A 24,513-nucleotide genomic window follows, 5' to 3' on the forward strand; every position below is an offset into this window, starting at 1 on the left:
CGGAGCGGTGCCGGCCGGGACGCGCCGGGACGCGCCGGGCTCTCGCCGGGCTCCGCGCTGGCCGCCCGCCCCGGAGCCGCCCGTTGCCACGCAGACGCCGCCCTTAGTAACGGACCGCGCGCCGCCGGGCGGCAGGGGCGGCGCTGATTGGCGGCTGCCGAAGGCCACGTGACGACGCCGCGGTCACCTGACGCCCGCTCCAGGCAGGGCCGAGGTGGCGGCGGCGCGCGCAGGTGAGCGGCGGCCGGGCCGGAACCGGAACCGGAACCGGAACCGGAACCGAACGGACCCGCGGTGCCCCCTTTCCTTCGGGCCGACCCGCTGCCCACGTCCCCCTCCGGTGCGGTCCGGTGACTCCCGGCTGTGCCCGGCCTCATTCGTGCACTGCGCTCCGGGTCGCTTGGCCCGGCCTGAGCTCCTCAGCCCTCCGCCCCCGCGTGCCCCCATCCCGCGCCCCAATCCCGTGTGCCCCCATCCTGTGTGCCCCCATCCCCACGTGCCCCTGCCCCCCTCTGTCCCAGCCCAGCCCCATCTGTCCCCATACCCAGTCCATGCCGGTCCCTGTCCTGGGCCCTCCCACCCCCTCACGTCCCATTGAGGGTGGCTCAGCCCCAGGCTGTCCCCCATGTCCCCACACCCTGCAGGCATCAGGGTGTCCCTGTGCCACCTCCCACCTGCCCCTTGCAGTGGAAGCGCCATGGCCACCGGCGGGGCCTCGAGTTCCCCGCCGCGGCAGAACGGCTCCGGTTCGGTGCTGGAGGATGAGGAGGAGGATGAGGACCCAGCCCTGGGCTGCGACGGGGACCTGGAGGTGAATCCGTACGATGGCCTGCCCTTCTCCTCACGTTACTACGAGCTGCTGCGGCAGCGGCGGGAGCTGCCAGTCTGGACCACCAAGTACAGCTTCATGGAGCACCTGGAGGGCAGCAGCGGCATCGTGTTGGTGTCTGGGCCACCCGGCACAGGCAAGAGTACACAGGTGAGCGGGAGGGCTGGGGCCGTGCTGCTGCTGAGATGGGCACAGGGCTGCGCTGTGCTGCGGTGCTCCCTCAGCAGCGCCGTCCTCCTTACACGGAGCAGCTGTGGTGCTGCTGTCAGGAGACGCCTCACCCTGTGCTGGGGCAGCAGCCTTCCCACACACTGATCCTGTTGCTGCATGAACGTCCTGCAGCCCTGGGCTCTGCTTTGGCCTTGATGCAGCGGATGGCTCCATGGGTGGCATTGCCAGCCCCACCGCGGCAGGCAAACAGCACTGTGTGCAGTGCTGGATGTGCCAGGGCAGGAGTGCTGGCTTCAGGCAGTGCTTCTGCATGAGCTGGGGAGGCACTGCCACCTGTGTGTTGGGAGAGGGCTGGGACTCTTGCTGGCTTGGTGCAATGGTCAGGGATGGTCAGTGTGGGCACACGGTGCCAGGACCGGGCCTCCCCATGGAGCAGGGGTAGCGCGTCCCATCTGTGCTCCTCTGACACAACACCTGAGGATGTCGTCACGCAGACTTTGACCTGCAAAGGTATCGCCTGGAAGCTGCAGGGGTAACCATGAGCCTCCACAGGGCCGGCTGCCGTTTGGATCAAAGCTCAGCAGCTGCCGGTCGCTGGGTTTATCAGGGCGTTGGCTGCAGGGCTCTGGGTGCAGCCGTGCTGCGGCGCTCAGCTGAGGTTCAGCGTGAGGCACAGGCAGCGAGGAGCCCCCTTTAGGGGCCTCACCCAGTGCTTGGTAGCCCTGGGGCTGGGCTGCCCTCGGGTGCAGGCACCGTGCGGGTCCTAGAAGCACCACACCTCCAGCAGACGGGGAGACACGGAGCGTCTGATCCCATGCCTTGGTGTGCAGCACACTGCAGATTGGTGTGCTGCCCAAAGGGGGAAGAGCTGATGCTCAGGCTGCGTCCCTTTGCTGTTTCTGTGGCTGACTGCGCTCTGTGCCGGTCCTTATGAGGAGGAGGCATTGAGCTGTGCACAGTGGTGATGAGAGGGGGCACAGCCAGGCACAGGGCTGGGGGCTGCGGCCCCTGCAGGGCTGTGTGTGGGTCTCTGCAAGTGGCTTTGGGGGCAGATCCCTGCCGCTCGAGGGCACCCGCCTGCAGGTACTGCGTGCTGCAGGATGTGGGCAAGGAGCCCGCTGCGTTGCAGTTAAATGGCAGGCGTGTCTGGCTACAGCAGGGGAGTGAGGGGCTGGTTTGGAGGAGCCCCATCTAACGTGGACTGGGGCACGTGCTCTGCAGTCACAAACTGAGCATAGCAGGACTGGAAACATGTGGAAACAGGCAATGGGGAGCGATGAGGGGAGGAACGATTTCCCTGCTAGGAAGGAGGTGAGCAGCCAAGACTCGAGTGGGAGTAAGAAGCGACGAGGTAGAGATGGAGAGGGTGGTTGTCCCGTGTCTTTAATGCCAGGATCAGGGCAGAAAGCTCTGGGCAGAGGGTGGTGAGGCCTCGCAGCTCCCTGCAAAGGCCGCCGTGGGTTCGGGTGCAGCATCACCAGGGCAGGAGCGGCTGCGAGAGGCGCCGGGTGCCCCTGCACTGTGCAGAGCCCTGGCTGATGGCTGTGGAGCGCCCAGGCCGCCGACCAGCGCCGTCCCCTCGCAGGTCCCGCAGTGGTGCGCCGATTACGCCCTGTCCCTGCAGTTTGCACACGGCCTGGTGGCCTGCACCCAACCCCACAGCCTGGCCGCCCTCAGCCTGTCGCTGCGCGTGGCCGACGAGATGGACCTGAACCTGGGCCACGAGGTTGGCTACTGCGTCCCCCACGAGGACTGCTGCACCGCCGAGACCGTCCTGAGGTGCGGGGATGGGGGCCGCGGTGCCGGCGGTGCCGTTCTAATCCCGCTCTGCTCCCCGGCCGCGGCGTAATCGTTTAATCCCCCGTGGCCTCATTAAGGCAGCCGGGCAGGGCGAGCGCTGGGTGGGAGAGGCTCGCTCCCCTGGGGACGTCTGCAGGCATGGCCACCCCCTGACGGGTCCGGGCCGCGCAGGTTCTGCTCGGACGAGATGCTGCTGCGGGAGATGACGTCGGACCCCCTGCTGCGGCAGTACGGGGTGGTGGTGCTGGACGAGGCCCAGGAGCGCACGGTGCCCACGGATGTGCTGCTGGGGCTGCTGAAGGACGTCCTGCACCAGCGCCCGGAGCTGAAGGTGGTGGTGGTGACCTCCCCGGCCATGGAGGAGCGGCTGCGCGCCTTCTGCGGGGATCCCCCCGTGGTCAGGGTGCCCGGAGCCGGGCCGTCCCCGCAGCTGCTCTACAGGGATGTCCCAACCCACGGCCGCGTCGCGGCAGCCTGCCAGGCTGTGCTGGACATCCACCGGCGGCAGGAGCCCGGCCACGTCCTCCTCTTCCTGGCCAGCGAGCAGGTGGGGCCGCACCACCCCTTGCCTCGGGCTTTCAGGGCCTCCCGGTGCCACCGGTGTGGGGTTGGGGGCAGGAGGGCTGGAGGAGCTCCCTGTCTGTGGTTCTTAGGGAAGCCCTGACTGAGATGGGAGCTCGGGGTGTCCCCTGGGCTGGGGCAGCTCAGCTGTGGGCACGGTAGGGCCCAAGGTGTTTCCTCAGGGCAGCCAGGTGGGCACGGCCCTGTTTGGGGTCTGTGGAGACCCTGTGGGCATTGCTGCGACATCACTCGCGGCCCCGTCCTTCCTGCAGGAGATCACTGAGTGCTGTAGGGCCATCCAGACCGAAGCCGTGGCGCTGAACCCGGGGCTGGGCCCGCTGCTGGTGCTGCCTCTGCACCCCGGCGTGGGCCGTGCGGCACAGAAGGTGTATGAGGCACCGGAGGAGGGCGGCTGGGAGCGGCGGGTCGTCGTCACCCACTGGCTCGGGGACTCGTCCTTCTCCCTGGGATCTGTGGGCTTTGTCATCGACACGGGGCTGGAGCTGCGCAGTGTGAGTGGGGATGGGGAGCTTGGCTCTGCCCTGAGGCAAGCTGAGAGCGTGGGAAGAGGGTCTGGGCTCGAGATCATCCGCTCATCCCATTGCCTGCCCGGGGACTCAGCCCAGAGCCCGCTCTGCACCATCGGGGATGCAGGAGCTTTGGCGCAGGCGGGGGCTGACCTGTGGTCCCTTCTCATGGGCTCACGCTGCAGGTCTACAACCCCCGGATCCGCGCAGAGTCCCAGGTGCTGCGGCCCATCAGCAGGAGCCAGGCAGAGTCACGCATGCAGCGAGCTGCTGGCAGCCCCCGAGGTGAGCCCCCCCCAGGGCACACGGGGAGCGACGGGTGCCTGCAGCGGGGCCATGTGCCGCCCTGCCCCTGCTCACGGCCCCTCTCCCGCAGGCACCTGCCTGCGCCTGTACTCGGAGGCCTTCTATGAGCAGCGCCTGCCTCCCAGCCCCGCGCCCCACGTCAGCGAGACGAGCCTCAGCCGCCTCGTGCTGCTGCTGAAGCGCCTGGACATCGCTGACATGGGCCAGTGCGACTTCCTTGACAGGCCAGGTGGGGCTGAGACAGAGTGCGGCGGGGCTGGGAGGAGAGCCGGGCCAGCTGCGGTCCACGCTCCCTCCAGGCAGGGTGGAAGCGCCCACAGCAGCGGGGCTCCTGCCCTCGGTGGCGCTGCCAGCCGTCTGACCTCCCGCCCCAGCCCCCGAGTCGCTGATGCAAGCGCTGGAGGACCTGGACTACCTGGCCGCCCTGGATGATGACGGGAACCTGTCAGAGGTGGGGATCATCATGTCGGAGTTCCCCCTGGACCCTCAGCTGGCCAAAGCGCTCATCGCCTCCTGCGAGTTCGACTGCGTGGACGAGATGGTCAGCCTGGCTGCCATGCTCACAGGTGGGGGTGGGCGCCGCTCTGCTGCCGCCCAGGGGAGCGATGCAGCCCCCGGCATCCAGCCCGTGTGGGGACCTGTCTGTGCGTCCCCAGCTCCCCCCTGCTTTGTGACTCCTTCCACGCGCCTCGAGGAGGCTGTGACGGCACGCCGGCGGGCCCTGCTGCACCCGGATGGAGACCACTTCACCCTCATCAACATCTTCAATGCCTTCCAGCAGCGTGAGTGCCGGGCAGGGCCGCGACTGGGCAGAACCCCGCGCGCATCCCACAGCTCCTTTGCGCCTTCCTTTGCTTCTCCTGTGCTCAGCGCAGCACCCCGGAGCCTCGGCCCGGCTCTGAGGGCTCCCAGCCCCCGCGCGGGGCTCTCGGCTCCCCGTCCCGCACTGCCGACCCCTCTCTCCCCGCAGACGACATGGATGAGGGCTGGTGCCGCAAACACGCGTTGAGCAGCGAGGCGCTGCGCCTGGCGGGCGTCGTGCGGGCGGAGCTGCTGGAGGTGATGCGGCGCATCGAGCTCCCCGTCTCACCGCCAGCCTTCGGCACCGACGCCAACGTGCTCAACATCCAGAGGGCGCTCATCTCAGGCTACTTCCTCAAGGTGGGCGGGGGGCTGCGAGGGGCCCGGCCGCGTGGGGTGAGCGGCAGGGCCGGCAGCGCCGTCCGCCTCGCTCTCGCTCCCCAGGTGGCCCGGGACATCGACGGCTCCGGCAACTACGTGATGCTGACGCACAAACACGTGGCCCACCTGCCCTCCTCTTGCTGCTACCTGCTGCGACAGCCCCCCCAGCGCCTCCCCCCCTGGGTCCTCTACCACGAGTTCACCATCTCGCAGGACAACTGCCTCCGCGTGGCCTCGGAGATCCAGCCCCAAATGTGAGGATTTGGGAGCCGCTCCCGCGTGCAGCTCCAGCACTGCGGCGGAGCCCCGGCACGACGCCTGGCCTGGGGGGGGGGGGGGGGGGGTGGAGGCAGATGGGGGCCGTTCCCGTTCACGAGGGGTTCCCATCTGTGGGGTTCCCATCTGTGGAGGTGCTCCCGGCGTTGCCCCTGCGGCGTCTGGCCCCCAGCTCCCACCCCCCTCCCCGATCCCCCGTCCCTTGTCCCCGCAGGCTGGTGGAGCTGGCGCCCCAGTACTACCTGAGCAACCTGCCGCCCAGCGAGAGCCGCGATCTGCTCACGGAGCTGCGGGAGAAGGTGGTGGCGGCAGAGGACGTCCCTGAGGCTGCCGAGCCGCTGGAGGAGGCGGCCGGGGGGGAGGGTGAGAACCGGGACGTCTGCGCTCTGCAATGAACGGGAGGCGCCGGAGCCCCCCGCCGCGGGGCTGCCCGGGTTGGGCCGGGACGGCGGGGTGACCGGGAGACGCTGCGCTGCTCCGAGGGCCGAGCCCTGCCCGGGGGCTGCCCTGCCATCGCCTGCGGGAGCGGCCCCTGCTGCTTTCCCCGGGGACGAAGCTGCGCGCTTCGCCCTGAGAGGGGGACGAGGTGCTGGAATTGGCGGCCCGGAGCGTTGTGGGTGTCCCGACCCTGGGGGGGGGTCAAGGCCAGGCTGGATGGGGCCGTGGGCCGCAGGGCTGAGATGGGGGCCCTGCCTGCGGGGAGAGGCGGCTCCTCAGGAGCGATGGAGCCGCTTGTGAATTTTTCCTGTATAAAGTTTTGTGACCTTTACTCCTGGCTTCGTGGAGCGCTTGCCTGCAAAGGGCTTGGGGCAGGGTGGGCTTCGTTCCCCCTCCCCAGCACCCTGCCGTCCCACCAGGATGGCTGCCCACGGTGGATCCCACCACGGCGCTCCTCGCCAGCTGCTGTGAGCCCCCGAGGGCCCTTCTGTGAGCCCAGCACTCACCCTGCCCTGGGCTTGGCAGCGTGATGCGTGGTGCTCTTGCTCACCTCGTGCCTCCAATTCTGGGTACCGTGCTGCCGTCCCCGGTCACAGTGAGGGGCAGCCCTGGCATTTGCATCAAATGTTCCCCCTCCGCAGTTCTTCTTCTACAGAAGTGAAGGGGAAGCTGCGGTGGGTGGGGGAGGCGGGCAGCCGGCTCCGTATTCCAGCTCCCTGCTCCCCCTCGGGAAGGATGGGGCGATGCTCTGGGGGGAGCTGCTGCACTCCTTCCCTGTCCTCAAGGTCCCCCTTCCTGCCCCTGAGGGTTCTCCAGCCCCACAGCTGGTCCCAGTCCTGCATCACTTCCCAGGACCGAGTGAAAGGGCTGGCAAGCAAAGGCTGAGTGGCCCAGCAGCAGGCAAGGTCTGCCCCCCTGCCTGCCTCGAGCCCACGCATGAGGCTCTGCTGTTCCCAGGAAGGGGCCCAGGGATTCCATCTTCCATCACAGCACCTCGAAGGCTGAGCGGACGGTTGGTGACTGAGCCTCCCCACAACCACATCAGTGCCTGGACTTCCCTCTTACTTTCTAGGAACCCCAGAAAGTACGTGACCAGGAGTGATGAGGGCAGCCTATGCCCCCTGCCCCTGTCCCCAGTCTGGCACTGCTCTGCCCCTAGGATGGAGGATGGGGACTTGCAGAGACCCCCCTGCCCAGGGCTGCTGCCCCTCATCCCCATCCCCACCACCTGCTGCCCCTCGTCTCCGTCCACCCCTGTTCTTGCCCCACATCTGCCTCCCTTTCAGTGCTGGAGCCAATTTGTGTGGTGAAAGCCGTCCCTGCTCCTGTTTGGGGATGGCAGCTCCAACCCATCCTCCATCCTGCGCTGTCAGAATGGGGACAATTCACCCTGGGCTACAGGGCTCCCCGTCACTTGTGGGGGGCAGTAGGGCAGGATGGGGGATGCTCCCACCCAGGGGTGCCCCTGCCCCTTCCCCGTTGGCTGGGGCCATCGCCAGGCCGTTGCCTGGGTGCGCACCCCCGAGCTGGGCGCTGCCGCAGGCTCTGCCGTCCCTTCCCCTCTCCCCTGACGTGCCTCCCTAAAATCCTCCCCTATGGATCCCAGTGTTGGAGGGCACCCCGTGGGAGCCGGGACCGGAGGAGCTCCAGCACCGCCTCGGGCGGCCTCGCGCTGCCGCGCGGTCCAGGGCACAGCGTGGCGCTCGCGGCGTCCCCGCTCCAAGCAGGGCTCGCACCGAGGCCGGCTGGGCTGGAGCCGATGGCGGGTGCCGGTCCTCAGCTCCGCCCTGCGCCGCTTTCTCCTCTTCTGAGAACTGTGATGCTGCTGCGGTTTGCCTTCACCTTGGGGCAGCCCCGCGGGGTCGCGGCTCGCTATAAACGCGGCAGCTCCCGGCCCTCAGAACCAGCGGGAGCAGCGCACGCAGAGGTAGGCAGGGGCGACTCTGGGGGGCGACGGGGAGCCGGAAAGGCGCTGCCCCACTCGGGCGCTCCCTGCCCGGGGCCGTGCCGGGAAGGGCTGGGAGCTGCGCCCACCGCCCACCGAGCGGTGCTTTCCCAGCCGCTGCCCCCGGCTCCTCTCGCTCTGCCCACCCCCGCTGCGCCCCGGAACGGCTGCGCCCCGGCTCCGCTCCTCCCGGGATCCAACGCCGCGTTCCCTCGCGCTGCCCCTCTCCCTACAGATGCCGGTCCCGGTGCTCCTGGCGCTGTGCGTCGCCCTTACGGACGCCCTGACCGCCTTCCCCCCGAAGTGTGAGTGCGAGAGGGGCCGGGGGGGCTTCAGAGAGGGACACTCGGCGCAGGGAGGGATGGGGAGCGGATAGGGGGCGACGGAGCAGGCTGGGGGCCGCGGGTGGATCGTAGCTGGGGCGGGGGGCACCCAGACCCACCACAGCGCAGGCGGCAGAGCGACCGCAGCCTCTGCACTTCACCTCCAGTTCTGGTGGGGAACCTGAACAAGGACGTGGTGGTGAAATGCAACACCTGGAAGCCGCGGGTGACCTGGACGCAGAACGGGGAGCCGGAGCCCATGGCTGAGCTCGTGGCCGAGGGACAGACTCTCACCATCATCGGCTTGGACCTGCCGGCCACCGGCAACTACAGCTGCTGGGATGGCGGCGTCCTGCTGGACAGCATCTACGTGGTGGTCGGGGACAGCGGTACCTGGGGCAGGGGGGGCGCGGGATGACGGGGGCGCGGCGACAGGAGAGAGCAGTGGGGAGGGATGTGCGACGTTGGGCAGGATGGGCAGACGTGGGGTGATGGGACGGGGTGGAGACAGACGAGGAGTGATGGGGAAGGGTGGGGAAGGATGGAACGAGCGTGGGGGCAGGCAGGGGACCCGCCTGACACGCTGTACGGGGATGGGGAAGACCGTGCTGCTGCCTGCAGGACAGAGGACGCACGCGGGCAGGGCTGTGCGGGGCGGTTTGGGGAAGGGGCACACAGCTCAGCCCCGCAGACCCCAACCCTTTGTCCCCGGTCCTGTCAGGAGAGGAGGGCAGGGACGCCTCCTGCCAGGCCGACTCCTACCGCGGCTCCTTCCGCTGCTCCTGGACGGGGCCCCGCTCCGCCGTCTTCCGCGCCCGCCTCACACACAGGTGGGTATCGCAGCCCCCAGCCCGGCCCCGCGGGCTCCCCACGCTCACGCTGCCTTCCTGCACAGCGACGGCTCCGTCGGGGACTGGGTGCCAGCAGCGGGGCACGGCGGGCAGTTCAACGCCACCTTCACGGACCCCTCCTTCTGCCCCTTCGCAGAGGAGCTGCGCCCGCTGCAGCTGCGCTTCGAGGGGATCTCGGACACCTCCTTCCTCAACTTCTCCATCCATTTCTTTGTCCGTGATATCGGTGAGCTCAGCCCACGGACGGCCCCGGGGTGGGGGTCAGGGTGCCGGGAAGCCCGGCGGGCCGCAGCCCCACGCTGAGCCCCGCTGTGCTCTGCTGCCCGCAGTGCGGCCCGACCCCCCGCAGGCGCTGACCGCGCAGCTCCAGGAGGGGCGGCTCCACCTGGCCTGGGCCCCCCCGGCCTCCTGGCCGCTCCCCAAGTCCTACTTCGCCCTCCTCTACTGGCTGCAGTACGAGCTCCCCAACGGCACCAAGGTAACGGGGCCCGCACCCCCACTGCCCCCCACCCGCACCGCTGTGCGCTCAGCCTCCCTCTGCCCACACGACCAAAACCTCCCCCCGCCTCTCCCTCAGCGCAGCAGCATCGTTAGGAGCAGTTGCTTGGTGACCCCCGGGGCGTGGGGAGGAGGGAGGTTGGGAAGTTGTCGCTCCCAGCTGTCACCTCTGCTTCCCCCCAGCACTGCCTAAGTGAGGCAGCATCACTGCCTGGGACGGGGAAGAACTGCAGCTCCCCACTGCTGTGCCCCAGCTTCAAGCGCTGTGCCTCCAGGCGGTCGCGGCGCCCCTCCTCAAGCTGTGACCAAACCCCCTTTGCAGGTTGATGCTTTCGTGGAGGGCACGGAGAAGACGAGCCTGCAGGAGCGCGTGCGGCGGGTGCGCATCAGCTGCCAGGACCCCTACAGCTACACCAACAGCTCCTGGAGCCCCTGGAGCGGATGGCGGGAGGTGGACGCAGCCTGGCTGCAGCAGGGCTGAGGGGCGCACGGCCCTCAGGGGGGTGTGGGGTGGAGGGGGCTGAGGGGCAGCACCCCGGGGTGAGGCACCCAAAGCCGCCCAGTGCCGACATTCCCATCCACTTCTGTTGTATCGAAGCGCTTTTTCTTAACCTCTGTAACAGAGCTGAGCTTGGCTTTTCTGTGAAAAACCTCAGTCGGGGCGCGTGGGGCAGAGCGGGGCTCTGGGCCCTGTAGCTCCCAGCCCTGCTTTGCCACTCCCCCGGCATCCTGCAGGACATCCAGCCGGCAGCTCCAGCTGGGGGCTGCGGCGGGTGGGAACGAGCGCAGACCCCGCAGCCAGGCCTCGTTGGCAGGAAATGGCCCACAGACCACGCAGCCGTGGAGCAGCGCCGGGCACGGCCTCAGCCGCAGCCCCACGCACACGGAGCTGCCGGGGGTCGCGGCCCCATCACGCGGAGCGCTGGGCGCTGGGTAATGCCACGGGGCGTTTATTGAGGCGCTCCCGCGTGGACCAGGGCCGGGACTGCAGCCCTGCTGCCGCTCTGGAGAGGCTGGTGAGACTGGTGTGCGGCCCGGGGCGCTGCCCCGCCGGGGAGTGGGGGCCTCCCGGGGACGTCGGCGGAGCCCAGGGCTCCCGTGGCAAAGGGGTCCGGAAGGACCGGGTTCCAGGAGTCCGGGGGTCCCGTGGCTCGGGAGTGGAGGGCGCTCCAGGGGGCCGGGGGGCACGGAGGGCCCCGCAGAACAGCAGCCCGGTGCCGGGAGCCCGGGGGGTTCCGGCGGTCCCCGGTCCGCAGCGAAGGGGTGGGCGCCCCGTCACGGCGGTACCACGGCACCCAGGCGCAGCTCCTCCCCTTCCAGCATCTCCCTGCAAGAAAGGGGTTCCTCTGAGCCCCGCGACCGCCGCGTTCCCCCCGCCCCCACCCGCGCCCCCTCCCCGTACCGATACGCGGCGATCTCCGCGTCCAGCGCCATCCGCAGCCGCAGCAGCGCGGGGTACTCCCGGAGGCACCGCGCCATCTCCTGCTCCGCTTCGCCGATCTGCCGCTCCAGCTCCGCCACCCGCTCCTGCGGTCGGGCCGTCAGGGCCAACCCGGCACCCCGACCCGGACCGCGACACCCCCAGCCCAGCCGCCCCCCGGCCGCCGTTGTCCCCCAGCTGCGGCCGCACCCCGCGGCAGCGCTCCCCACATCCAGACTCCGCGCCCCCCTTAACGAGGCGCCCCCAATCCTCGCACTCATCTGCCCCCAACCCAAGCGTCCACTCCCCTTCCTCTGAGACCCCACACAGCCGGGACCCGCCGTTCCAGCCCCATCGCGCACCACCCCCCGGCTCACACCTCCCGGCCGGCCCCCCGAGCACCCCAACACCCTTCCCGCATTACCTGATACTTGGCGAGCTCCCCGCTGCGCCGGTCGCGGAGCCCCTCCAGCTGCCGATGCAGCGCTCCCACGGCCCCGCGCAGCGCCTCCACCTCCGCCGCGCGGGCGCGGAGCAGCCGCCGGTACCCCGCAGCCTCTGCGCGGGCGCGGAGCACGGCCTCGCCGCCCCGGGAGCGGGGAGAGCAGCGGGGCCCGGACCAGCCCAGCGCGCAGCCTTCCGGGCCGTCCTCCCCCCCGCCGGGGCCGCCCGCGCTCATCCCGGCGGCTCTGCGGCGGCGCGGCGGCGGCGGCTCCCCCCTCCCGGTCCGACGGGCCGCGTCACCGAGTCGCAGCCAATCCCGCCGTCGGGAAACCGGCACCGGCGGCCCCGCCTCCTCCCGGGAGCGTTGCGGGAGCGGCGGGACGCTGCCCGCCCCCCCGGTCCGTAACCCAATGAGCTGCGAGAACCGGCGGGGCCGGGCAGCGTCCCGCCGGCACCGCAGGCTCCCGGCGCGCCCCCAGGGGTCCCGGTTCGGGCTGCCGTCCCCGCGGTCCCCGTGAGTGCCGGTGCGCGACCTCCGCTCCCGGGTCTTTTCCCGTCCACCGCGTCGCGTCCCGGCAGCACCACGAACCGGGGCCGGGTTGGGGTCAGCGGGGAGGTCAAGGTCAAAATCGGGGTCGCTATTAGGGTTGGGGTCGGGGCCTCAGCCCAGTTAGCAGCGGGACCCGGCTGGAGCTGGCTGTGAGGGTCCCGTGGCCCAGCCCCGCATTGTCTGAGTCCCGGCCTGGCTGCACCCCCTGCTGGGACACACGGGGGGGTGGAAGTTCACCGGGTGACCCAGAAGAGCCACTGCCCCCATTGTCTGCATCGTGCCACACCAAAAGTTCAGCCCCACACTGAGACACAGAGAGGGGAGGAAGCAGAGGTGGCCCCTGGAGCAGTTTCTGGGGGGGCTGCTGCCCCCCACCACCACGTGGGGGGACCCTGTGCCCATCGTCCAGGCCCAGAGCTGCAGACGGGGGCCGGGAGCACCGGGAGCCCCCCGTGTGGCCGACAAACTCCATCTGTCCGGTGTGCGGGGAACGCTGGGCCAGCGATGGGACCCCCCAGCTGGAAGCCAAAGCTGATGGACTCTGACTCGTCCGGATACCAGGATGCTTGTGAGGGACGCTGCCCCACGACGAACGGGGGCAGCAGTGAGTTTCCAGCACCGGGAATGTGCGAGTCCAGGGGATGCCACCCCCCGGCTCTGCCCTCCCTGGGCAGGATGGGCGCCTGGGGGCTGTCCCAGCACATGGAGCCGCTGAAGGGGTTCGGGCCCCGAGGAGCTGCACGGGGTGGGCGGCCCCCCCAGAGGCTCCGGGCTGGCAGAGGCACATGGGATGAAAGCTGGGGGGGGGGGGGGGGCCGTCCACCCGCTCAGAGTCCACCTGCCCAGGGCTGCTGCTCCACCAGGGCAGTGAGGGGGCCCGGATGTGGTGTGGGGAGGGGGCTGCCGCTCAGGGTGGCACCGGGAAGCAGCAGCCCCCTCCCCTCCCCTTCGCTGGGCATCGGGGTGGCCTCGCATCCCTCCAGGCCAAAGCCCCCATCAGTTCGGGGCCCCCGGGGGCACAGGGGCTCCCATCCGCCACGCAGCGCCCTCAGACCACGGAGGCCACCCCCGAGACGGACGTCACCTTATTGTCCTCGGCCCAGGGCTGCAGGTTCTGCAGGGCGTACAGCGAGGAGTTGTGCATGCAGAGCGGGTCCTGCGGCAGCGGCTGGCTCAGGCTCTTCTGGAAAGCCTCCTGCTGCAGGTGCAGCATCAGCCGGTTGGCCTGCTGCCGCTCCGCCTCGCGCTCCTCCGCCGTCTGCCTCCTGCAGGGGCCGTGGTGAGGGCTGGGCTCTAGGATGGACGGGGACGGCACCTCCCCCCCCCCCGGGATGCGGGCAAAGCAGCCGAGCAGCACCGGGAGGAGCCGCAGGTGAAACCCCGCTCCTCCCCCCCCCTTACCTCCACTTGGTGCGGCGGTTCTGGAACCAGGTTTTGACCTGCGCGTCCGTCATCTTGAGGGCTTTGGCCAGCGTGGCTCTCTCGGCCGACGCCAGGTATTTCTGGCGGTGGAAGCGCTTCTCCAGCTCGCAGATCTGCACGCGGCTGAAGGAGGTGCGCGGCTTCTTCCGCTTGGGCGGCGTGCGGTTCTGGTACGGGTGCCCGATGCGCCGGGTTGCCGCGAAGGGCGAAAGCGCGGCTGTGGGCAGAGGGGGGCGAGCGGCTGTGCAGGGGTGTGGGGAGCGGGCACGGCACAGCCCCGGCCCTCGCTTCAGCCGCCGGCGGGGAATGGGGCCAAGAGCATCCTGCAGGGAGCTGCCGGGACGGCACGGCCCTCGGGCAGCACCGAGCGCAGAGGGGGATGTGGGCCGAGCAGCTTTGTGGGAGCTGTGGGGAGGGGGCGAGGAGGGATTCCCCACATCCTGATCGTAAGAGGACGCGGCGCCGCTAAACGTGGTCGGGGGGCTCATGGCACCTCCTGCCGTGGCTCTGAGTGCGCCTGAGCCCCAGGGGGACCCAGCAGCCAGGACCCCCGGCCTCACCAAGAAGCGCAGTGGTCCCACCGCCAGGGTCACGGAGGGCTCCAGGCAGCACAAACCCGGCCCTGTTCCCAGCACCGCGCTGCGCCGAAGCCCCGCCGCCTCCCAGCACTCCCTGCGGAGGGAATGGGACCCGGAGGCCATCGGAGGCAGCTGATGGCTCCTTCCCTTCGCACGCAGCGGCCTCTGGGTTGACCGCCCTGCAGCCGCTGGGGGCGGGGGGCTGGGGAGGGGGCTGCCACCTCCCATAGGGACACGGGGACGAGGCCACGGGAGCGTCAGGACAGCAAAGGGCCGGGAGGAGGACGGAGCCGGGCCGTGTGCTTGCAGCGCAGGCGACACCGCGGCCGTCGCCAACACCGCACCGCATGGGCAGCGCTGCGCCAACGCGCCGCCACGGGGCTGCCGTGGGGCTCCAGCACCCCACAGCTGTGGGGCACGGGGCAGACCCTACGGCAGGCCCCAGGGACGGATCACCCGTGCCCCACACCCCAGCAGTGTGGTGGGAAGGCGTCTGCCCGCGGCGGGGGAGGAAGCGCTCGGCGCAGGTGGAGCTGCACAGTCGGGGGGATGGACGGACGCCCCCGTGCCCCCTCCCCACACGGGGCGGCCCCTGACTGCAAACAGATGCCGACAGCCCCAACATCACCCCAAGGCTCCAACGCTGAGTGATGGCTACGGCTGGGAGACCCCGTGCCGGGGAGGGGCCGCCGTGTCCCCCCACCGCTGGCGCCAGGCAGGAGACGGGGACGTCACCAACGGCCATGCGCGGGGACGGCGCTCCATCACCCACGGGTGGGCCGGGAGGCGAACCCGGCTCTGATGGTGCCGGGATGGGCTCCCATACCCCCAGACCTCCCAACCCACAGGGCCCAGCCCTTGCAGCCTCCAGAGCCCCCACAGCCCCCGCAGCCTCGTCCGCCGCCCTCGTCCCCACACAGGGCCGTGCTGCGGACGTGGCAGAGCCGCCATCTTGGGAAGGAGCCGCACTCAGCCTCGCTCACAGCCCCTCGCTCACCCCACCGGCACCCAGCACCGGGCACCAGCACCCCACACCCTCCGTAAAGGGGGTCAGAACCCCCACCAACCACCCTGAGCTGCTCCAGCCACGCACCCCACACACGGCTCCATCGGCTGCACCCACCGCTCTCCCCAACGCTCCCTCACAACCCAGCCTTGGCTTCGCCCCAAACCCGGCATCCAGCAGCCCCGCATCCATCCCCATACACACACACACGGATCTGCACACCCCGCACAGCCCCGTCCTCCTCCCAACACATCCCACAACCCAGCACAACGACCACAGCACAGCACGGGCTCACAGCCACGCCAGCACCTCCCCGTCATGTCCCCAGCCCCACAACCGTCCCCACCGCATCCGCAGTCATGCAGACACCCCGCAGCACAGGCCCCAGTTCCGCACACACTGCACAACGTGGGCTCACAGCCCCGCTGTCGGGATTCCAGCCCCGCGGTCACCCCACAGTGTGGGCTCACATCCCTCTGCCAGGCGCCCAGCCCTGCAGACACCGCGTGCTGTTTTCTCCCCACGCCGCCCCGCTCCCACACACAGCTGGGCATCACTGTGTGCCCCACACAGGGTCCTCGCTCCCCATTCCCTCGCACGGCATCCCTCCTCCCGCCGGCCCGGGGCCGCAGCCCCGCGGTTGTAACAGGTCGGTGCTGCGGAGCCCGCGGCCGAAGCACGGCGGGACCTCCCGGCACTTCGCAGGGAGCGGCAGCGGCGAAGCTCCGGCTCCGACGGGAACCGGGACCCGGGGCCGCCGGGGGCAGCGCCCACCCGGAGCCGCTGCGCGCGGTCCCCGACGGCGGCCGCGTCCCGGTGCGCGGTGCTGCGGCGAGCGGGGCGGTTCGGAGGGAGCCCGGCCCCGGCACGGCAGCGTTCGGCGGCCTCCGGCGCACCGTAGAAGCAGCCGCACGCACGGCACAGGCGGAGCGCGGCCGGTTCCGGCACAGCTCCCCGGCGCGGACGGTTCCCCGCTCCGAGCCGCTGCCCCCGCTCCGCTCCGGCTCCCGTTCAGCCGCCGCTCCGCGCCGCGCGCCGTCGGTGCCGCCGAGAGCCGTCGGAGCGGAGCGCTCACCTGAGAGCCGATCCTTGGCGATGCGCCGCGTCGTCTCCATCCAGGGGAAGGTGAGCCCCGACAGCCCCGGCACCGGCGGCGGCGCGGCGGGAGGTGCGGGCGGCGCGGGTCGGTGCGCGGGGACGCGGATGACCCCGGCGGGCGGCGCGGCGGGCGCGGGGGTCACGTTCACGCTCACGTTCATGCTCATGTTGAGGTTGTAGGACCCGAGCGAGCAGGCGGGGCCGTAGCCGCCGCCGTACAGCCCGGGGTAGTCGGGCTCTCCGGCAGCCCGCGCCGGCCCCGCGCCGCCCGGGGGCTCCGGGCCGCTGAGGATCTGGTCGATGCCGAAGCTGATGGGCTCGTGGGGAGCGGGAGCCGCGCCGCCGCCCTCCCGCGCCAGCGCCGCCGCCGCCGCCTCCATGGCCCCGCCGCGCTCAGAGTCGGGGCATCGCGGGGCCGCCTAGGCGCGGGGGGCGGCCGCGGGCTGCGGGGCGCTGCGGGGGGGGCGGCGGGCAGCGGGCGGTGGCCGAGGCCGGGGCAGGGAATGGGGCATGGCCCGCGGCGGAGGCGGCTGCTGGCGGCCGCGGGCTGCGGGCTGCGGGGCGCGGCGGGGCCCCCCGGCTGCACGCGCTTTTCTGCCCCGCTCCATCTGGAGCTGCCAAAATCTCGGCCGCCCGCCCGCTGATTGGCGGCCGCGCCCCGTGATGGACAGCCCGCGCCCTCTGGGGCGGGGGCTCGCGCATCCCGGGGCCACGCCCCGGCACCGGCCCCCTCCCCGGCCTCGGCACCGGCCCTTCCACCCCACCCCCCGCCCGGCCCTCGGCCCGCCGGGATCCCCCGGACCACCGCGGCTCGGCGCGGGCAGCGCGTCTCCGGGGTCTCCTGTCGGGGTCCGTCGGAAGCGCGGCGGTGGGGGAGGAGGCGCGTCGCGGTCCCCGCCGCCCGGAGAGCCGCCGGGCTCGGAGCGGTGGAACGGCGGAGCGGTGGAGCGGTCCCAGCGTGACATCGGGCAGCGACGCGGCGCACCTCCTCGCACCGCCCTGCCCCGTCTCCGGTACCGTCGGGGCGCTCGGAGCGCAGCACCGGGGCCGCCACCCGCCCTCCCCCGCCGTGTCGGAGCCGCCCCGTTCTCCGGGCGGACATCTCCGCGCCTTTCAGGGCGCACAGAGCGGCCCCGGTGCCGTTATGCGTTCACGTGGGGCCGCTCCCCGAGCCCGGGGCGCTCCGGTGCTTCGTTCCCCGCCGCTGTCCGCACGTACCGACCGCGGCCACTCCGACCCCGCAGCAAACAGATCCGGTGCCCGCCGCTCCCGGGGCACGGATCTACGTTTGCTCCCACCCGCCGCTCCCTGCGGCGTGGATCCGGTTACCGCTGATCCGCCTTTACCGACAGCGCGCACCCGCCTCCCACGGCCGGTCTGCTTCGGTGACACGGAGCCCAGAGCCGGGCCCCTCCGCGAGGCTCGGATCTGGCACGGAGGGTGGCCCGGGCTCGGCGCCCACCCGCACACCGGGCACGCATCGGGCGGTCGCGGCCAAAGCGGGGCAGTGCGGTCCTGACCGGGCCCTTGACGACTGTCGCGATAGCGCCTGGCCGCGGCCTCGGGTTCGGTGGGTCAGGGCCGATGGGTGCCGGGTCCCGGTTCAGGGCGAGGGCGGCGGGTCACGTCCCCGGGGCAAGGGCCGGAGCGGGAGGGGCCGCCCGTCCGCCCTGGCGCCACCGGTCTGGGGCAAATGACATTACCGGGGCTGCGCCTGTAAATCACGGCGGCACCGGGAGCAGCAGCTGCTGCGGCCCGAGGGCACGGCACGGCCCGGGGGCATCGCAGGGCTCGGGGGCACCGGGCGGAGCCGGGCCCGGCGGGACGCGCTGTTCCATGCGGTGTGGGGCTTCATTGGGTGCCGCGTGGGGGGCACAAACACACGCACACACAAACACACGCACACACACCGAGGGGGGACTCAGTCTGCACACACGTGCGTTTGCACACCCTGCAGAGCAGCACAGAGAATGCAGCGCCGATACACACACACACACGGCGTTGCTCACACCCAGCTCCGCAGCACCGCCCCACGCGTGCACACCCACCCACCGCGGCGCGCAGGCACGCGCAGCCCACGGCTCAGCACGGCTGCATCGCATCCACGGAGCCACCCGCACCGCCTGCACTGCGCACACGAGCAGCCACACAGTGCGACCGTGCACACGGGGGGCGGGGAGGGGGGGCACCCAGTCGGACTGTCCGCAGCTGCGCCCACCCCCCCTGTGCGCACACGCACCCCACGCTCCCCTCCCCGTGCCCACACAGCTCCCTGTGTACACACAACACACACAACACACACAACACACCACTGGCCCACGCCGGGTTCACCCCACCCTACACGGGTAGGCACAGCCTGGACCCCCCCGCACCCGGAGCTCCCCGGTGCCAACGGCTCGGGTCCCGTGCGTGGACACGCACCAAATGCGGCCCGACCCGCAGCACCGCAGCCCTCAGGTGGGGGGAGGAAACTCCTCGTGCCGGGGGGGGGGCGGCAGCGGGTTAATTAAACCGAGAGCGGGAGGCAGCTGTGTGCAAGCGCCCAGGGGCTGGAATGCCGCGCGGTCCGGGAGATGGATTGGGGGGCAGGGGATGAGCCCGCGGCACCCGCCCGTGTCACCGCCACCTCCGCCCCGCGCCCGCGGGAGCTGCAAAGCGCGTCCCGGCCCCGCTGCGGTGCTCACCGACCCACTCGGGGTGAGGAGCAGAGCTGGGGGCCGTGCGGGGTCTGGTGACGGTGGGGCACACGGAGCGGGGAGCTCAGCCCGGGCTGGGGGGACCAGGAGAAGCCCGAGCCTCGGGCAGTGCTGGAACAGAGGGCGCTCGGTGAGACCGGCGCCACGGCGGCTCGGGGTTCTCTTTCCAGGAATCCTCACAGGCCCCAAAGCCTCCCCACCGGCATCTCCCAGTTTCGCTGCTTCCGTGCCCCGTGAGCCTCTCACGGCAGCGGCCGCCGCCGGGCTGCCCCACGGCTCTGCCCGGCACCGCGGGGCTCCGCCGAGGGACCCTCGCACACACCTGCAACGAGACAGGGCTGGGAGCAGCCCGACGCACTCAGACACCGCTCTGCACCTCGTTCCCCCCCCCCGCAGCTCACACCCCTGTGGTCTCCAACGCGCGGCCCCACCGATCTGCCCTGTGGGCTGGCACCCGCTGCCGCTGACAGCTGCAAGACGATGGGGCAGAGGGTGGGAAATCAGCCTTCAGTCCCACGGCGCTGCCCGCAGTGAGCGCAGCACCAGGCCCTGCTGCTGCCGGAGCCGCACAGGGGCCGTGAGCTGAGCAGAGCTGCACCCCAGCATCCCGCTGCCCCGCAGGGCTCCCAACCCTCGGCACAGCCGTGAGGATGGATGCACAGATCCCACGGCCTTCGCACGGCTCTTCCATCACCGCAGCCGACCCCCGCGTGTCCCCTCCCCCCCCCCCGGGCTGCCGCTCTGCAGCTCACGGAGCCCCGCAGCCCCGCGCCGACGTCCCCGTGCCCCGCACGGCTCCCTGCCGGGCTCGGGCGCTCTGCCGGGGGGCAGGACGGAGTACCGCGGGTCGCTGCCCGCCCCTCGCCGCTGCCAGCCGCTCCAGCGCGCGGCAATTAAGCGGCGGAGGCCTGGCCGGGCCCCACGTTACCACCGGGAGCTGCTGCCAAGCCGCCCTCTCCCGCCCGCTCCCCCTCTAATCTCATTATCGCTGGACGTCCCCTTCTTCCTCCCGCTTCCCCCCCAAACCCGCTGGCAAACTGTAGGGACAGTCAGCTCCTCTCTGGCTGCTGGGTTAATTCTGGGCTAATTAGATGAAGCCAGCCCAGATTGGATTACTTTAGCCTGCATTTGGTCCTCCAGTCCTTGACTTGCGGCTCCCGTGGGAGCTGCTGGCGCCTCCTGCCTCAATCAGACACTTCTTAACCGCATGAAACACTCCCGGTGCCCCGCACCCGCCGGCCCCGGGCCGGGCGCTGGCAGCCGCTGGGTGCGGGGGTGACGCGGTGGCACGCACGCTTCGCTCCCCCCGGTAACGACCGGCAGCGCCGGGCCGGGCCGAGCACTCGGGCAACCGCACCGCGCTGCCACGGCCCCGCACACCGCGCCCCGCACACCGCGCCCCGACGACCTGCGACGGCCGAAGCCGCCCCGGTCGGACGTCACCGCGGTGACCGTCGGCGGCTGCGCAGCGCCTTCGGGGAGGAGCTGTGCGCTACGGGCGGCTGTGTGCGCCGGCCCCGAGCTGCGCCGGTGCGCTGCCCGCCGGGCTGCGGCCGCGGGGCGGGGCGGGGGCGCGGAGATGGGGCTCGGGGCGGCCTCTGGGGAACGGGGACTCCGGGCCGGGGGCAGCGTGGGCGCTGCTGTCCCCCCGCGTCCCCCTCCGGCCGCTCTATGGGACGGGAGCGGGAGGCGGGAGGCGCGGTGGGGGGGGGGGAGCGGAGCAGCCCCGCTGTCCTGAAGGGTGCGGGGGGATCCCACTGCAATCAGCGGGGTCGACGGCCGAGGCCCCGAAGCTTCCGTGGGGCTGACGGGTCAGGGCGTGGGGCTGCGGCCGTGGGGCAGGATGCGGGGTGCTGGAGGAGCAGGAGAGCGGGAGGGGGGCGGTGCGCGGCCCCCGGCCCTGCAGTGTGTGCCGCGCGTCCCATCCCGGGCTCCCGCTGCCCCCATCCCCGCGGGGGTCGGGTTATTCTGGGGGATTCGCTCCCCCCGCTCCCCCGAGGCTGCGGGTTCTGCCCGGCGGGCCGGGGCTGCGCGGGCCGGGGGGCGCCGAGTGCCCGCAGCTCTCTGTGTGCCGCGGGGCCGTTGACAGAAACCGTCGCTCAGAACCTCGTTATCAAAGGCCGAGGGCAGGTAATTGGATTCTGCAAATCCAATCAGGTGCATTAGGCAGGGAGTTCAGTCCATAACCAGTGCCCAGCCCCCCCCCCCCCCCCCCTCAGCCCCCCGCCCCGCGGCCGCGTTGCCACGAACCCCCCGGCGCCGGCCATCTCCGGAGCCCCCCAGCACCGGGACTCTCGGGGTTGGTCCTGGTGTGGGGCTGGGGGCCCCGCGCTGAGGCCGGGAAGGGGCCGACGGCACCGGGGGCGGCAGCGGGATGGGCGGCCCCGGCCCGGAGCTCTGCTGCTCTGTGCCATCCCGAGTTGCTCCGGGCTCAGCACGGTGCCCCCGCACCGGGCACGGCCCGCCCGCCCCGCACCCCAGGGCCGGGAAAGCCCCCGCAGCGCTTACCAGAAGGAGCCGCCCAGCCCCGCGCGGCGGAAATGGAGCTGAATATTTGAGCAGGTCTCCGCTAAAAGCCCCGGCCCGCCCCGCAGCCCCGCGGAGCTCAGGGGTGCATTAATTATGTATCTGCGGATGGAGTCGCGCGGCCCCGCGCTGCCGGGCTGCAAACGGTCGGTGGGGCGCATCGGTCCCCACTGCAGCCCTTGACCCCCCGGGCCCCATCTCCATCCCCAGCCGTGTTCCTGCCCGGCGTGGCGCTGCCGCTGTGCCAGGGCACGAGCAGTGTGAGGTGCCAGATGTGCCCTGGCTACAGAGGTGTGCAATGCAGGGGCACAGACGGCACAGAGCATCACGAGGGCGGTGGGGAGGGGGCACCTCGAGGGCAGAGAGCAGCGCATCCCCAGGTGAGCCGCCCCACGTGCTGCTGGGCTCCCCTCGGCGCCCACCCTGCGGCCCCTTTCCGGGCCTGTCCTGTCCCAGCTGAGCTCCCACAGCCCCAGCATCACCGCCTGGGTCACGGTGCTGAAAGGCTGCGTGTGGCCCCTACAGACACGGCTGGATGCGCCAGGGAGCGTGCAGGGAGCTGCACGGCAAGGAGGCTGCACTCGTGGAGTCATTAGGGTAGGAAGGACCACAGAGATCGCCCGTTCCAGCCATCAGCCCGTGGCTGCTCCAGGCCGTGTGACCCGCGGCGCCGCTCGGTGCTGGGCGCCCATCCTCAGCACGATGCTGCTGTCGGTGCACTGCCGGTCCTCAGCCCGGTGCCGGCACGTGGTGCAGGACGGTGCTGGCAGTGAGTGATGCTGCCTTGGCCCCAGGGCTGTGCTGGCCCAGCTGTGACCCTCGCAGCCCCCCAGCAGGCCGTCCCTCCCAGGAACTGCTCCTGGCAGGTACAAATGGGGCCGGGCCCTCCCAGACACGGGCGGTCACCCCGGCCCCTGCCTCATTTCTCACCGCCCAGCAAGGACGGGGTCGGGGATGGGGCGGGGTCGGGGATGGGGCAGGCTCCAACCAGCAGTGGAGGGGCTTTCACGGGCCCACGGGCCCCCTGGAGCGCCCGGATTCCCCTCCTGGGCTGGGGGTGATGGAGCACGGCGGGAGGCGGGGGGGGGGGCGGATGGCTGACAGCTCAGCGACACGGCGGAGGATTCACGGCAGGGCCGGGCTGCATCACACGGATGTGGGGAGCCAAGCCAGCCTGGCCAGCCCTATCCAGCCCAGGAATAGGGCCGAATTGTGCTGGATGGGATGTGGAGGAGCTGAGGTGGCCGAGGCCGAGCTCAGAGCTGTGCCCAGGACCGGGGAGTCCGGCAGGGATGAGGAGGAGCTGGGAGGACCAGCAGCAGCACCCAGCCAGGCCAGCGGCTCGCAGGGCTCGGTGTGACGGGTTGTTGTGGCCCGCGGCTCGGCGTCCGGATCTTCCTCCGAAGGCTCTCGGTCCCGCACGCCCAATCAATGAGCGGAGCTCGCTCGGCTCCTGCGGGCACCGTGGGGATGCGGAGCCCCGCCCTGCGCAGCCGAGCCCGGACCGAAGCAACAAAGCGGAGCCGCTGCAGGTCCCGTGCGCTCCGTGCCCGGCCCCGCACCCCCGGCCCCGGTAGCCGTGACGGCGGCTCTGCTCGAGTTTAACGGCACCCCGATCCCGACTCCCCCCCACACACAGCGCCGGGGCCGCCCAACAGCGCCGGGCGCCCGCTCCGGGTCCCACGGGGCCGCGCCGTCTGCCCGCCCCGGCCCCGGCCCCGGCGGCTCCCCAGGCAGCACTTGTTGCTGGGGATTGCAGCAATAATCGTAACCGTAACGAGCCATTACGGCCGTTAACAGCTTCTGCTTTGCATTAGCGGGGCCGCTCCTTCCCCTCCAGAGCCCTGATCCAATCACCCCCATTAGCGCGGCTCCAGGCTCCGGCTGCTGCGCCGGGGAGGCCGCCCGGCCCCGGCAGAGCCCCCCGCCCCCGGCCCCGCTCCTCAACACCACCCCTAAGCCGCCGTGCCCCGCAGCCCCGGCCCTTCGCATCCGCTGCCCCCCCCCCAACCCCAACCCTCAGGCAGCCCCGGGCAGGTGCTTGCCGTGCCCACGGCCGGCACCAGGGCTGCCCCACGGAGCCCCCGGCCCCACACGTGGCAGAGCAGGGGGGCCCGGGGGTCGTCACTTTGGGCATTCAGGCCATCCCTGCCCCAATCAGTGCAACCACGCTGCTGAACCCTCACTCCCCGCTCCCTTGACAGCCCCATTCCCTCCCCATCCCCATTCATCCCACAGCCCCGCTGAGGCCGTTCCCATCCCATTCAGGACATTCCTGGTGGTCCCCCATCAGTGCCCTTACACTGCCGTACACCCTATGCCCCAAGACCCCCATTTTCCCCCATCTCATTATCTCAGGCACCTCATTCCCCTCATACCCCATTCCCCAGGAGCCCATTATCCCCCCTCAGCCCCCATTCACCCCAGTGCTCCCATTCGTTCACGTGCTCATCCCAGCTCTCCCCATTTCCCCCCTATCCCACTCCCTCAGGCACCTCATTCCCCTTATATCCCGTTTCCCAGGACCCCATTATCCTTTCCTCCTCAGCTCCCATTCACCCCAGGTCCCCATTACCCCTCGCACCCCATTCAGTGCCCTCATTCACTCACACATTCACCCCACTTACCCCCATTCACCCATCTTCATCCCATTCACCCCAGTGACCCCATCCATGCCCGTCTTTCCCAATTAATTCCCCCCAATTCCCCCATCCATTCCCCTCTGTTCCCAGATTCATTCCGCCCACTTCACCCCATTAAATTCCCCTCAATCTCTGTTCTTCCCCCCCGGCCCCCATTCATTCCCCCCCCCCCCCCCGTTCTCTTCCCTCCGTGCCATTCTTGCAGTGATCTGGCGCCCCCTACCGACCGACCGCCGCGGCACTACGCGCTCTCCTATTGGCCGCGGCTGCGCCCTCAAGCCCCGCCCCCCCTCTCCCATTGGCTGCCATCGGAGGGCTGGGCCCGGTCACTGCGTAGCTCCGCGCCAGGTCCGGCAGGGGGCGCCGTTCCCTCCCGTCCCAGCATTCCTGGCGCGGCGCGGGGCACGCCGGGAGCTGTGGTCGC

General features: G+C 71.2%; 4 protein-coding genes across 5 annotated transcripts; 2 read left to right on the forward strand and 2 right to left on the reverse strand.

The window, feature by feature from the left end:
* The first annotated feature begins 94 nt into the window (after positions 1-94).
* Positions 95-6,335, forward strand: DQX1 (DEAQ-box RNA dependent ATPase 1). Of its 2 annotated transcripts, XM_052665295.1 has the most exons (12): positions 95-233; positions 688-979; positions 2,586-2,779; positions 2,972-3,347; positions 3,634-3,873; positions 4,074-4,173; positions 4,265-4,423; positions 4,569-4,760; positions 4,851-4,976; positions 5,165-5,355; positions 5,440-5,630; positions 5,867-6,335. In XM_052665295.1, exons 2-12 carry the CDS (start codon positions 698-700, stop codon positions 6,045-6,047), a joined length of 2,232 nt encoding a protein of 743 aa, XP_052521255.1. In that variant the 5' UTR covers positions 95-233; positions 688-697; the 3' UTR covers positions 6,048-6,335. The 2 variants fall into 2 exon arrangements, with proteins under 2 accessions (XP_052521255.1, XP_052521254.1); XM_052665294.1 differs by lacking the exon at positions 95-233 and having other exon boundaries at positions 441-979.
* Positions 6,336-8,270: 1,935 nt separating this feature from the next.
* Positions 8,271-9,952, forward strand: LOC128071983 (uncharacterized). The gene is made up of 3 exons (XM_052665281.1): positions 8,271-8,340; positions 8,526-8,747; positions 8,945-9,952. Exons 1-3 carry the CDS (start codon positions 8,271-8,273, stop codon positions 9,898-9,900), a joined length of 1,248 nt encoding a protein of 415 aa, XP_052521241.1. The 3' UTR covers positions 9,901-9,952.
* A 683-nt stretch (positions 9,953-10,635) lies between these two features.
* Positions 10,636-12,032, reverse strand: LOC128071998 (alpha-internexin-like). Its single transcript, XM_052665308.1, has 3 exons — positions 11,552-12,032; positions 11,110-11,234; positions 10,636-11,034 (listed from the first exon to the last, which is right to left on the reverse strand). Exons 1-3 carry the CDS (start codon positions 11,804-11,806, stop codon positions 10,983-10,985), a joined length of 432 nt encoding a protein of 143 aa, XP_052521268.1. The 5' UTR covers positions 11,807-12,032; the 3' UTR covers positions 10,636-10,982.
* Positions 12,033-21,608, reverse strand: TLX2 (T cell leukemia homeobox 2). The gene is made up of 5 exons (XM_052665282.1): positions 21,430-21,608; positions 18,738-18,873; positions 16,203-16,644; positions 13,523-13,760; positions 12,033-13,386 (listed from the first exon to the last, which is right to left on the reverse strand). The coding sequence occupies exons 1-5, from the start codon at positions 21,606-21,608 to the stop codon at positions 13,170-13,172; spliced, it is 1,212 nt and encodes a 403-aa protein (XP_052521242.1). The 3' UTR covers positions 12,033-13,169.
* Positions 21,609-24,513: the final 2,905 nt, after the last annotated feature.

Source organism: Tympanuchus pallidicinctus, unplaced genomic scaffold (assembly GCF_026119805.1).
Source record: "Tympanuchus pallidicinctus isolate F22 unplaced genomic scaffold, pur_lepc_1.0 scaffold64, whole genome shotgun sequence".
NCBI lineage: Eukaryota > Metazoa > Chordata > Aves > Galliformes > Phasianidae > Tympanuchus > Tympanuchus pallidicinctus.